General features: G+C 35.2%; 1 protein-coding gene across 1 annotated transcript; it reads right to left on the reverse strand.

Annotated features, from left to right (window-relative positions):
• Window positions 1-10,917: 10,917 nt before the first annotated feature.
• LOC131848376 (uncharacterized) lies at window positions 10,918-15,022 on the reverse strand. Its single transcript, XM_059198199.1, has 5 exons — window positions 14,571-15,022; window positions 13,742-14,434; window positions 12,408-13,358; window positions 11,651-12,339; window positions 10,918-10,976 (listed from the first exon to the last, which is right to left on the reverse strand). Exons 1-5 carry the CDS (start codon window positions 15,020-15,022, stop codon window positions 10,918-10,920), a joined length of 2,844 nt encoding a protein of 947 aa, XP_059054182.1.
• Between the last annotated feature and the right edge of the window lie 6 nt (window positions 15,023-15,028).

The following is a 15,028-nucleotide window of genomic DNA, read 5'->3' on the forward strand; positions in this document are numbered from 1 at the left end:
TCAGTCGGTTAGCGTCGTGGCTGCAGCCGTCGGCGACGCAACGACCTACTTCTGCGACCCGAACGCCCAAATGTTAATGACCTCCAAACACCAGGTCGAAGTTCACGTTACACGAGGAACCATCTCTAGCTACCCCTATAGACTTTTTACGGGTCACACCATGTATTGATCCGTAGAAATTTTCTATGAGATGTACGAAAACTAGGTTAAATCGGGCCGATCTCGAACCACGTGGATCCTTGGAGATTTACGTTCCAATCAGGAGGCGTGCCTATGTCATTAAAACCTTAATATGTTTCTATTAACTAGTATTACCTCTTTGTGACTGAGTTTTGTGTATGTTTCGCGAGTTCAATGATAATAAATAGTAAACCAAATTAATTCGTTGATTCGTAACGAAGTAATTTATGATCTATTACAAAATGGTTTTCATTACGATCTTCATTTGATTGATTTAGTTGATAAGACTATTTTTCAGCCCTTTATTTAAACTTCTATCTAAAGTTGTATCATAAAAATATAGTCTAAGCAATATTATTGAATTACCATCACTGTCTCGATATTTTTTCCAACGTGTGTTGGAAAAAAAATATATACAGCATTTTTGTAATTTCAGTTCAATTATCAACTTTTTTTTTCAATCCACTTCAATTTTTATTCACTTTCTTTTTCAATCTTTCATCATAAATTAATTATATAATATCTACATAAGAGTATATTCATAATGGTATATTGTTAAATGCTGTAACATTTGTGTAGATACCACATAATTTGTAAAATAGACAATACCTACAATGCTGCTGAAAGGAAATTGCGAGCGTTTTAGTCGTTGGTTTTAGTTCGCCACAACCAATAGCTGTTAACCACTAGACGCGCTGATCTTTGTGTGAGTGTATGCGTATACAGGATCTATGCAATTACATGCGTAGGATAAACAGTGACAACGCATACAGAGGCAACTGTAACCGAAGGACTACCCAAAGTACCCGACATGCATCGGACGCAACGCTCGTTATGTGTTAGGGCAGGCAAAAAGTAACATATATTTATATTTGTTACATAATGATAACAATTATTTGCAGATCGATTTTGTTACTACCTTAAGAAATTCACATTATACCTATATATGCGGGTTAATCTCATTTTTTTTAGGATAATGGTATGCCCTACAAGCACAGACATTACAATACGAGTATCATACATTCCTATTCCAGAGAACCAAGATGTCATGTCTCCATGCCTTGTAACTTAACTGCTTAACCTATATCTCACCCTTCGACCGAACACAGCTTACGGAGCAAACGGATAAGCAGAGAACTGAACAGAGAACTAGATAGAACAATGTAGCGTCAGAGATACCCACGCAGTCTACCTAGAAAAATAAATTAATAATAAATAATGAAAGCTAAATGGAAATTGATTTCTGATGCAATGTAGACAATGACAACAGTGGCAGACTAGACTGACTTCGATGCCTCAAAAAGAATCGCAAAGTATGTAAAGCTGTCAATTTTGTATTTTTATTAAATGTTTGGATATGTATGTTCATATATTACGTACATTTACGTTCATTAGATGCTATACCTATCCTTAATTCTTATCATTACTTACTCTACCAGAAAGTAGAAAAAGTAATTATAAGAAAAGAGTATGAAGAGATTGCTCAGCGATAAGACAGATTTTTATCAGTTTATATAAACTTATTATTTAAATTATTTTTTCTACTATGGATAAAGAGTATAAATAATACATTTATTTATAGATGAGGTGAGATATACTGAATGGTAACATTTCCTGTCATGTTAGTGGTAAACTATCATATACTAACGATAGCGGCCTCTTTTGTCAAAGTTGGCAACCCTGCCAGCGCATATCGGTCGCGCTTATTTCATACACACATTAATAATGATGCAACGAGTTCTTTGCTCAGTTTTACGATCTCTAACATTATTTACAATGTACTAACGTATATTATTTCTGAAGTATGATTGTTAATCAACATCGACACTAGTTAAATTCAGTATGGACAAGCCGCAAAATATTTCCCAACAGGTCATATTAAAGTGAGCCTATAACTTTTTTATTGCCCCGAGAACTTAACGATGCACTTAAAGAAAAGTGTAAGTCGTCTATATACTATTGAAGCAATCCCTCAAAATAATTTGTTCAGAATTAACTTACATATGAATACAATACAACTGTTTTTAATATTCTATTTATTAAAAAAAGTTGTTATCCACCCAATTAGTAATTATATTAATTACTCTAACATTTTATGATTAATTTAAATTTATATTTTTTACTCACGTTGTCATTATATAATCTTATGTGACTTACTGCAGTAAGACATTTAATGGATTTTGGTTTATTCTTAAACAGCATCAGGTATTCTACTTCATTCATTTAGGATACATCGTATATAGTATCTTTTTTCTTAAACGAGATGGCCATGCTTTTTATACTAAAACAATAGCGGACACATTGCTAATTCTTTTCATCGAAAATACTCCAATGAAAATATGACGGTTAAGGAAAATATTAATATACAACTTTGGTTTATAAGATAGCGACTAGATGGCGTTGTAGATTTTTATACGCAACTTTTAAACTTTTAAATATTTGTATAATTACTATTAGGTATTATTTGACACCGGCATCTAAGTATTATCTTACTACTTTGTACATTGTTTTAAAAATGCATTTTAACTATTTAACATTGTTAATACTTATAATGCATTTTTACTTACACAATTGTACTAAAATAAAAGTGATAGTGTAAATATGCTGTGATTTTGACTTCTCCAATATGCGTTTGATAAAATTTGATACAATAGTAGATTATAGATAGATGGTAGATTAGTTTAGATGGTGATGGTAGAGTAGATGGTAGATTTGACATATCATTCAAATTCAAAATATCTTTATTCATGTAGGTCTATTACAAGACCTACATGGATAAAGACATTTTGAATTTGAAAATAAATCATATTCTAGATACAAAATAATACTCCTATACACTCACGTAAATTGACGTTCTTCACGCGACTTTAGCCGCGGGTTAAATCTAGTTGTCTGTAATTTAAGTATAATACTATAATAATTTATAAAACAACAAATAGTTAGTTCTCTATACGTCACGTCAATCATGAATTTGCCATTCCAGTGAGCCGAATAAAGTTCAATAACTTAGAAAGTGGTCATGTTTATGCTCACTTCTGCCCAGTGCCCTTATGTAAGGTGCTTAATGAGTTGTGAGTATGTAGTTTACTGTGTTACATTACTGCTACGGCCTAGTCTGAGTTTAATGTATTTGGAATTCTAACCATTTCCACAAAGTATTATATTTATAATTTGCCGCACAGCTATAACATAAAATAAACTATAGTAATTTTTGGTATGATATGTTAAACCTGGAGAATAAACCAGGTTTTTTTTAGAATTATGCTTTGAAGTATGTAGTAAAGGAAGAACAGAAATGATAAGCACATATAATAAGTAATAAGAAAGAACATTTTAAACTATTTATAAGTTTGTTTCGTATACGCGTTAGGCTTTGATTAGTATATTGAAAGATCCAGAGTCAACCATTATACCTCTAGATTTTTATGTTATGGCTAAAAATTATAATAAATATTTTATATCATGCATTTATAAACTCTACAAACTATAAAATTTAAATACACGTAGGTAAAATTAAAAGTAAATATACAACAAATTGAAATACGATGTAAATATGTGAATGTTTGAAATATAAATACTTCATAATAACTATAGTTTGTAAGGGTTAACCAAGGGTATGCGTGTGTGCATGGGCATGCATGCATGTGTGTATGCGCGTCCATGTGTGTCCTTTAACGAGCGAGTACTTGGCTTGTACAGGGCACGCGGCGGGGGCGGCGCCTATTCCTAGCGCGAAACTAGGCCGGCCGCCGACACCGGTCGCTTGGTACAAGTCAAAAGCAATTATACAGAAAGGGTTAACTATGTTTTTTTATACTACGATGGTGGCAAACAACCGTACGGCCCATCTGATGGTAAATCGTTACCGTAGCCTATGGACGCCTGAACACCTGTGACACCTAGTGTAGGTGTCACTTGCGCGATGCCGACCCTTAAGAAACCTTATTACACCCTTCTTGAAGAACCCCATGCTGTAGCCTCGTGAGAAATCCTCAGCTGGAAGTTCATATCACAATCTAAGTGTATGCGGTAGAAAGCTCCTCTGAAACTGCACTGTCCGAGACCACTTATGTATGAATGTATGTATGAAAAACAATTATGTGGATTTTATATAAGTAAACTTGGACAAAACTATTTGATTTTTCATATAGCATTTGATGGAGATAATTATCATCTGTTATATTATATTCTTAGCATTACATATAAATATAACATGCAGTAGTTTATATATATTCATATATAGTATACGATATCAATGAATATAAAACAGATTCATTAATTTTAATTCATTTTTTCTTTCTTGTGTCCCTGTTTATAGGCATTCCTATATAAAGAGACACACAAAAAATTAAATGTCTTGATATTTCCAGACATTATTTATCTAATCTAATAAGATGAAATTTTACTGGAATTGTCAATACATGGAATGAAGCAACTGAACTGAGATATTAGATCAATACATAAAGCTCAAATCTTTTCGGTCGTTAAAGAATTTTTCTAAGCAAACAAGCTGATATGGTACTTGGTAACCGTCGCTTATATATATGAACAGCACAACGGACATCAGCAATCTGTAATTCCCATTCAGACAACAACCTGCCTCGTCGTCAAGTCGCTGCAATCCTATGTTTGGGTCATACAACAATTTTAAGTCCGGTGTAGTTCACGCGCATGATGCCAACACAAAAATGAATTCTTAGAACAGGGGTTCAAGAATCAAGATCTATGTCGCTTGACACGGACTTAAATATCAGATCCTCTTCCTAATGAAACTGTGCCGATGAAAATAGCAATATGTATGACGAGACCGGCTGAGTGATATTCACAGTCTATATTCTTTTGTTCTATATCTGACTTAACACTAAAGTATCATTTTACAATAATAATTTATATAAACATTATGTATTAATCAATATTGATTTGATTTTGATTGATCTTTAACATCGACTATGACATAGTCATTTTATGTTTTAAATTAGCTGTAGCAAATTATAAAAAGAAAACAGTAAGTTTATGTGTAAATATGCATATATGAACGTATTTAGACAAACTCTTTTCGACTGACACTTTACGAAGTGGACGAATAATGTAAATTTTTAATTTAATGACGCCTCATAGTACCTGACGCATAAAAATCTACATTTAATAAATATATAGTTAATTTTAATTATGGTATCTTATTAAAAAACAAATAACTTTTTAATGGATCTTGATAGATATCTGCATACAATTTGTTCCCTAAAAGAATTTACCCGCAAAACTTCTATTTCCTTGGTACGTGATTATTTACGAAATGAAGTAATTCAATAATAGCGACAACGCATTGGATTGATGTTTAGAAGTTCGAGTCTTGACCTTACTGGCGATTGATCGTGGCCTTAGTGTTCCAAAAACTGCGCAGGCGCACATCAGCCAATAGTGGCAGCTGTTTTAAAGCGCAGATCAAATAATCGACATTATGTATGTATATATCTAACTATTTAACATTGTTTATACTATAATTCTAATAAGTTTTTTTTTAATATAAACTATAGAGGACCGTTCTTTTTTACACTGGTATATTGTGGGGGTGCTATTGTTTATAATAAGTTTATTGTTATTTATATTACGAAAATATATTTGTTCACAGGAATCAATCATCCTAAAATAAATCTTTGTTTTCTGTTCAAAGAAAAATAATAAATAACCGTGGACGATTAACACAGCGCCATCTAGTCCCATAGTAAGGAGAGCTTGTGTTGTGGTTACTACACAACTGATATAAATACTTAGATTTTTTTTTTAAATAGATACATATGTAAAATATATAGAAAACACCCAGACGGATACAAACAATCATACTCATGAATACTTATACATACTATAGAAATGTTTGCATCATGCGAGGAATTGAACCCGCGACCATCAGAAGGTAAGCGGTGTGCTAAACAGTCAGACCATCGAGACCATAGATAAAATAGAATATATAAGTTGTACTAATGAAGTAAATAATTTACATCCTTGATTGATATAGATAGCGTTATTGTTCATAGACGTTTCAATGGTAATATATTGATTGTGTGATTAATTTAACGCCATCGTGGCTGATTGACCTGTTACCTGCCTCGTACAATTATATGTTCTGTATTGATCGTTTAGTACTTAGAGATTTCTAAATATATTTCTTTGTTGTCTTATTATAGTTACATACATATGTTTGAGGAAATTTATTTTATTTAATAGTTTAATAATAGTGCATTGGGTTATCTCATAAATGTTACACAAAGATTATACCAGAACTGCGATGTAAGATGTGATTTCTATGATACGAGTATATTCAGTCTTCAACGTGTAATACACGGCGTAGGCATACGACTTAAACATATATACGTATTATATATATTTCGCTTTAATACTTTTCTGTCTCTCTTGTTGTAAGACAACTTTTTACAAAGTTTTATATCAGGATATTTATAACTTTATAAGTTGATACTAGACGAAACAATAACACGCACACAAACATTGACATAATAGTATCTAACACTCCAATAAAATGCATACAGAGTCGCTCATTGTTATTCGTCTAATGAAAGTTAGCCAACATATTGTTAGTCAGAGGAATTGAGTGGCAAGTTACAGTATGGTCGGCCTCCTAGCTGTTACGAAACATCCGCATTCATTACTCGACTAGTAGATGATCTATGGCCCAGCCGCGAGAGGTTCAGTTACCATTTCGCTTGCACTTTAGAAAGCGAATCTTTGTTTTCACTCGGCAACGGTAATTTGTACTAACCAGATGGGATCATTGCACCAATGCTCTGTAAATTTCTTCGCTATACAAGTCGTCTGAATGCGCTCTAAACGCATTTTCGTAATGTTTTACCATGAAATTGTCATTCTAATTAACGCATTGCAATTAACATGTGAATAAGAGCTGAATAGTAAAAGCATTTAATGCTGTTAATTGTCACAGCTTGATAGAATAAACACTTTCTCTGAAAAGTAATTTGTTTACCGTACCTCTATATAGGATATGTAGGTTACAATATATTATTTGTTTAGTATTAAATAAATAAAGGCAAAACGAATGGACTCTGTTATAAATCGTCTAATAGATTTGTACATATTTTTCATTTAGAATAGCATTATGTGTTACTGGAAACAAATTTTAGATTGTAGAGTACAATTCTAAATAACATCTACTTTACGAATGAATAAACTAACAGACATATGTATTAATCACTGAAGATGGAAATATGAAATATGTATATGTGAGTTGAGGAAAAAAAAATTCAAAGGAAATGTAATAAATAAATATTATATCATAAATGTGTTTTATTTGAAATTTATTTGTATTTGTAGCTATTATGTACTAAAAGAAATTTCTCTTATAAGTTGCATAGTTTATTTGCACTGTTTTTTAGTTGTTTCTACTGTTGAACGCGGTTATCTCAGGCCCTTCTAGTTAAAATTAAACAAAATATATTATATATAGAATATAGGAAGGCTACGGCTTAAGTAAGTTGAAGTTGCGCGAATCAACGAGTTATGTATAAATATTAATAAAATATAATATATATTTATTTCTCCTCACTACCATGGATGACAACAAATACATGTAGTTTTTTATTACCTTGACAAAAATGTACTGTAAACAATTAATATGAGAAGCCGGTGCCTGAAATAGGAATATATCCGTAATACAGAAGTTGAAGTATAAATAAATTATCGAAGTATAAACGTTGAAACCGTAGAAATGGTACGTTTTCTCATAAATGTTCACGAAATCATGAACGAATGCAACGTTTATAATTTTATAAATATATGTTATATATTAGTTATTGTTTGTGTCGACTTATCACAATAATCCTTCAGTTTTCAGACTGCGTAAACAGAGTCAGGGTCGGTTGTCGATCTCCTAATTTGATGGTCACTCCCTTATCTTTATTTTTCTCTATCTATGCGTGTATCTGTGTAGTCTGAAGTATTGAAGGTAACCAGATATCTTTTATTACCTGATACCAACGTCCTTATTTATAAAATAGTTTGAATACGGATAACGAAAGTTAGAGTAGTATTATAGATACTAATGGATTTCCGTACCTACTATTCTCATTAAATTTTGCAAAATTATTATTACAACAAATATTTGTATATTGAATTTTAATTGAACGAAAAAAAAATAATTTATAGTGTATATATAATTTAAAAATTATATTACACAATAGTAATTTTTATTTTCGTTCACAATGTTAGTGGAACGTAGTTTCGCAAAAATGTGGAGCGTTTGTTCTTAGGCCACGGTCTCGAGCTCGAACTTGCCCGATTTTTATTGCCAGTTTAAAGAAGCGAACGATCTTGCCCTAGTGACCACCACCGGCTTGATATAAATATAATGTACACACGTAGAAAATACAACAGAATCAGCATATCCACTCCCAGACAGACGCCGAAATTATCGTCGTTATAATTCGGATTCAGCCATATAGCGACGTGTCACTGATAATTATTACTAATACACATTTCTATGTTTATTAATAGTTTACAAGTGTTGTATTTACCGTTCGACAGAAAAAAATTAACTAAAATGTTCTTCCTTTTTTTAAATTTTGTTTGTTTTTAAACTTCTTATGTAGTTTGAATGACAAACGATCAAACTACTCGCTTGGTAGTGAACCATGCCGTGGCCTATAGACGAGAAGAAAGCAGATCTAGGATACCAAAGAAATAGAACTCGTGTTGCCACCCTCATACGTATTCTTTCAGGTGATAACTAATGTATATATCTTGTAATGTTATTCTATATCTCTTTATTTAAACAACAACGCTGCTACAAATGAATTTGCTTGGCGGCAAAAATAATTACACGACCTTGAATAAATTCTCTCCCAGGAGTTATCATATTAATATCTGCTTCAGTGGAATAAATGTTAATATTTTTAGAGTCACAACTTTGTGTAAACCATAATAAGAGTAAAGAGGGATCTATCGACCGTTATTCATAAATTTTATCCAGCCATCCACGTCACACGCTGCGTCCGGACATATGTATATTTATTTACATATATTACTTAAATGTCATATATATACGAGTACATAAATCTATTCAATTTCATAATAATTAGAGTTGTGATTACAATTATTATGCTTTATATATGCCTTAAAATATTTTAGTGGAATGTACCAAGGTATTAGGGTGCCTACAAAAAAGTATTGTCTGTAGATGAACTACTGTATTCAATAACTTTATAGTCATATATCAATAATAGAACGCTGCCATCACGTTGGTGCCAGTCCACGAATCTCAATATAAATAAAAAAATACATACAAAATACAGAATGCTAAGATGAACTATGATTCTTAAAATACTAAGTAGATTAATAAAACTTTATGTATTTTAGTTAATTCAATAGTAATAATTAGCTTTTTAACAAATTAAGTTCACAAAGAAAATTAAAAATACTATTCTTTTAGTGTCACTAACGTATTCGCATTTAAGAAAATACAAGTTTATCATTTAGGAAGATTTGTAATCATTAAATTTCGAAACTATTTTTAATAATAATATTATTAAATATTTGAGCAAACAAGATAAATAATATTATAATAAATATTTAAAATATCTTATGTAATACAGCTTCTTCAACAGTACAGAATGAGTTAAGACAATTTGAAAATTAATATGTTCAGCATATGTCTGCAAATATGCAAATTCACTCTTTCTATGGAACTGGTCTACTACGGAAATAGACAACACTGAACGAAGATAACCAGCCAACAAAAGTAAAGACCATTGTGAACTACTACAAGTTAACCCACTTATTTTTTAAGCTCAATATGCATTCTGAAGAGTGCATTTGACATTTCTCGTTGAAAAGTGCACGGATCATAGGTAGTTGCGTGGCATGGTGTGCGAAGGGAAGTCGCGGGGGAGGGGGGAGCTCGTTGGTTTGCGCGGTGTAACCTACATACCGGTCAACACTCCGCCTCAGTCAACACTCGCTACAGGGACATTAGGAGCATTTGATTAGCCAGTAAACTTGTACAAGTTAATTTAATACTAATAAAAAGAACCACAAGGAAGAGGAAACTACAAATATCCCATAACTCTTATAAAGGCAGATAAATTCAGCAAAACAATAGAAATTGCATACAAAAATTCATTTTGTATTCTTATTTCGATAATTTAATCTACATATTTAGTTAGTTTGATGTTTAGGAATTGAAGTTTATTTTTCATACATTACGTTTGTTTGTACATACAAATTGAATGATAATTAGTTAATTCATAAAAATAAGTTATATACTAACTGTAGTGAACAGATCTTCAATTTAATACATCACAATTGGGTCGCTTCGTAACTGATATTAAAATAAAGATGATAAAACCAACGGCGTTTTTAAAGATAAGTAGATTATGTAGACGTAGGTAGGCTGGCGCTTTCGGCGCATAATAGTCTGTCTCTGCTACGCGCTCGTAGCGCGGTTACGGCCGCATTCACGCAATAAAGAACGATCTCTAATTGCTATTAGGCAGAACAGTATTAATATTATTTCATTGTAAATATTTTCATAACATTTCTAGCACCGATATCAAAATATAAACATTGTATTCAGTTTTATTTAATTATATTGTAGCACCGTGAAGTAAATATTAACGTGTATATTTGTGTTTCAGCACGGAAGAGTGTCCAAGTTAAATATCTAAAAATTCGAATTCTCAAAAGTGAATTCAGAATTTCTTCGAAATGTCGAAATTAGAGCAAATCGTACAAACCTCTCCACACTTGCTGTTCCAAAAATGTAACACACTCACCTGAAACAAAATAAAATAAACATAATTTAATCGCTCGACAAAGAGTGTAATGGTTTCCGTATATAACTAAATAACCATGCCAATGACCGTAAAATTTCTTTATAGAGTACATCTGTGTATACACGTTTTTTTGTACCAATATATCTGTAACCTACTATTAAAATTAATTACATGTATCTGTGTTATATGTATAATATTATTATGCGATAATTAAAAGGACAGAAGAGCTTGGGGCGAAATATGAATAGATTACTTTATAATTAATATTTGTTTTCAACGGATTTCAAAGTGAAGGCGCTACTTATCTTTTTCAAATTCTGTATATATTTTTTTTAACAGAGTAAAATAGATCAAGAAGTACTATAACGGATCGGTGGACTGTATGGGTGTCTAAATGATGAAAACACGTAGTTTGGAATAATAATATATTAATATGTACAATTGTGAACTATACGAAAGACAATGATAGAATAATTGAAATGTATCAAAAAACATGACGTATAAAAAGAACTGTTCTAAAAATATAGATTTAAAAATAATAAAACTATCAAAAGAGGTTGCGGCGGCCGGTCGCCAACATACCGGGCCCCCAGTGGTACACTAACTACTGGTGGCGACCGACTGCGGCTCTTCTTGCATTAAAATTAATTTTCGGACTGGTCTGCGCAACGTACCGCCTTTAGTAAGGACGTCCGCCACGCGGACCACTCCGTCCGGGCCTGGATAGACCTTGACTATTCTACCTAGGGGCCAGAGGCCACGAGGTAGGGAAGAGTCGGCGATGAGCACCACATCACCCTCAGCTACGGTTGCCGTCCCTCTGTGGGGTCCTCTTGACCGGAGCGTCGGTAAATATTCGCGCAGCCACCGTGCCCAGAAGTGATCAGCCAGACGCAGTACCCTCCTCCAATCGCATCTGCGTACTAAGTCGGCGTCTGTTAGCGAACTTGTCCATGGTGTTGTTGATGAAGTGCCCAGGATGAAGTGGAATGGCGTTAATGCCTCGGGTGCGTGTGGCGATGGTGAAATATACGTGAGTGGCCTCGCGTTGATGATGGCTTCCGCTTCGAGTAGGAGTGTGACTAATGTTTCCTCCTTTATTGTTTTTCTGCTCAGACAGGATCTCAAGGCTGTTTTGACGGTTCGCACAAGTCTCTCCCAGGCTCCGCCCATGAATGGCGACGCAGGTGGGATGAAATGCCACTCAATTTTGTGGTTGGTTGCGTACTCTACCACCGGGTCGTCATAAAAGCATCGTAATTCACGGAAAGCACCAACAAAATTCGTACCATTGTCCGAGTATATGGTACAAGGGATCCTCGACGAGCTATGAAACGCCTCAGACTCATTATGGCGGCGTCGGCTGAAAGCGAAGGTACTACTTCGAGATGTAACGCTCTTGTGACTAGGCATGTATAAAGGGCGACATACCGTTTTTCGTTGCGACGATGTACGGTAACTACAATAGGGCCAAAGTAATCGAGCCCTACATGCGTAAATGGTCTTTTGCTGTGGTCAACTCGTTCTAGCGGTAAGTCGCCAGTCTGTGGCTTGATTACCTTGCCTTTCCATCTACGACACTGCATACATGTGTGTACTACGCTGCGGATAGTATTTCGTGCTCTTAGTATCCAAAATCTTTGTCTTATTTCGTTTAAGATGAGCTCATTGAATGCATGTGCTGACTGTATGTGATGATGGAGAATCAGTAGCCGTGCGATATGGTGGCGGCCATCCAGAATGATAGGTGATTTCGCATTCTCACACACGTCTGGGGCACGTTTTATACGAGAATCTATTCGTAATAATCCATCTTCGTCTAGTACCGGTGCAAGTGTAGCAATGCGACTGTTTCTGGGCAGGGGCTGCGTAGTTTGGATGGCTTTCAGCTCTCCGGGGAAGCTGTCTATTTGAGCTCGACGGAATAGCATCTTCTCGGCTTCTATGACGTCCCGAACACGAAGTTGCGAGGGAGATGTGGTGTCATCTAGAAACAATTTAGAATTTATGTTAATTGGCCGAGATAGTTTAAGCCGAAACAGACGTGCACCTTGGAGAACGCGAGCGGTAGCACGTAGTAAACGAAGCCACGAACTGAATCGAATTGCAATAGGTACTGGGGGATCAGGTGATTGGACGCAGGAGAGCAACATCACAAGTTCCGACTTTAGCTCGGGGTCTGGTGAAATCTCCTCTGCGTCGCTTTCATTCTCAGTCGGCCAAAGAAGTGGTGGTTCTAAAAGGAATGGTGGGCCGGTAAACCATCTGTGAGATAGAGATAAGTCTATATTTTTGGGTTTAGTGGCATCATCGGCCACGTTGAGAGAGGTAGGAATCCACCTCCAATTGCACGGATTTGTGGTCTCCAGTATCTCTCCCAACCTGTGGGCGACAAAAGGTTTAAATGTCCGAGCGTCACTGCGGATCCATTTAAGTACAGTGGTCGAGTCCGTCCAGTAAGTTATCGTGGAGGGGTTAAAACGATGCGCGCGTAGAATGGTTTGTGCGAATCGCGAAGCAATGAGTGCTGCCTGCAACTCAAGCGAGGTATGGAGAGCGGTTTTAAAGGTGCGACACGTGCTTTACTACCTATAAGAGTAGTGGAAATTGAACCGTCGTTGTAGGTAAAACGCCAATATGCGACACAGGCGTAAGCCTGCTCGCCGCCGTCAGCTACGACATGCAGCTGAACGTCGATAGGATCTGACTTACACATATACCAACGTGCGATTTTGATATTGGCAGTACCCTATAATTTTGTGTACCAGTCTTCGCATTCAACGATAAATTTGAGAGGTATGGGGGTATCCCAGTCAATACCTGCTCGCCACAGTTTCTGAAATAGGATACGACCCGAGATGATGATAGGCATTAATAAGCCAAGTGGGTCATACACCTTCATAATATTGGACAGTAAGCTACGTTTGGTTAGAACGTCAGGTAATTGGTGTCCTGTACGAAAGGTGAGCGAGTCATGGAGAGGGTTCCATTTAACGCCTAGAATACCAACGTCGTTATTTGGTGGTAAGTAAACGTCGGAATTCGATTCGCTTCTGAGGTTTTTGGGGACGAGAGACAATGCTTGTGAGTTGTTTGATATCCAACCCCGCATTTCAAAACCGCATGTTTTATGTACAGTGATTATATCGGATGCTATCTGTGCTGCTTCAGTGACATTAGAGTGGCTTCCGAGGTAGTCATCCATATAATGATCTTCCACTATTGCTTTATATGCGAGGGGATAGGTGGCCTCTGCTTTCTTTGCGTTTTTGTTTTTAATATAGAGCGCAATAAATGGACTACATACAGCACCGAAAATCATAGCTTTCATACGGTACTCCATAATTGTGCCATCTTTATTACGCCAAAGAAAGCGTTGAGCATCCCTATCCTTTTCAGCAATTTTTATTTGCGGAAACATTTCTTTAATGTCAGCATTTAATGCCACAGCGCCCTCTCTGAAGCGAAATAGGATATCTAACAAAGAGCACAATAAATCAGGGCCCTGTAATAGCAAGCTGTTGAAGCTTACGCTTTTGAGGTAGCCGCCGCGTCGTGAACCACTCGTAACTTTTTCTTCTGTGGGTGAAATACCCTGAAGGTTGGCAGATACCAACGGATTGTACCATTCGGATTAGTACAGGAAATATTCTGTGGCCGTCGTTTATAATACGTCTGTGGATCACACTCTTCGGCATAACCTTTACGGACGATATCATTAATAAAATTGTGATATGCTGCCGCAATGACTCGTCTTTGGACATTTGTCTTTCAAGAGCTCTGAGACGGGATAGTGCCTGTGGGTAACTATCAGGTATGAGAGTTGGTAGGACCTTTTTCCAGGGCAATCCAACTTCGTAGTGATTATCTTCAAGCTGGCGAGCAGAATTTTCGATAGTGTCTATCGCTCGCTTGTCGTCGTCACTAACGAGTGGTAAGTTTTTTGTTATACCCAAGGAGTCGATCTCATACTGTCGTTTTATAAGGTTGTCCAAATCATCACAAACATAATTAACGAAATCGAGCGGTTTGGATGATGATGACATGGCACC

The sequence above is a fragment of the Achroia grisella genome, unplaced genomic scaffold, assembly GCF_030625045.1.
Source record: "Achroia grisella isolate CSIRO2021 unplaced genomic scaffold, CSIRO_AGI_Agris_v1 utg551, whole genome shotgun sequence".
NCBI classification, from domain to species: domain Eukaryota; kingdom Metazoa; phylum Arthropoda; class Insecta; order Lepidoptera; family Pyralidae; genus Achroia; species Achroia grisella.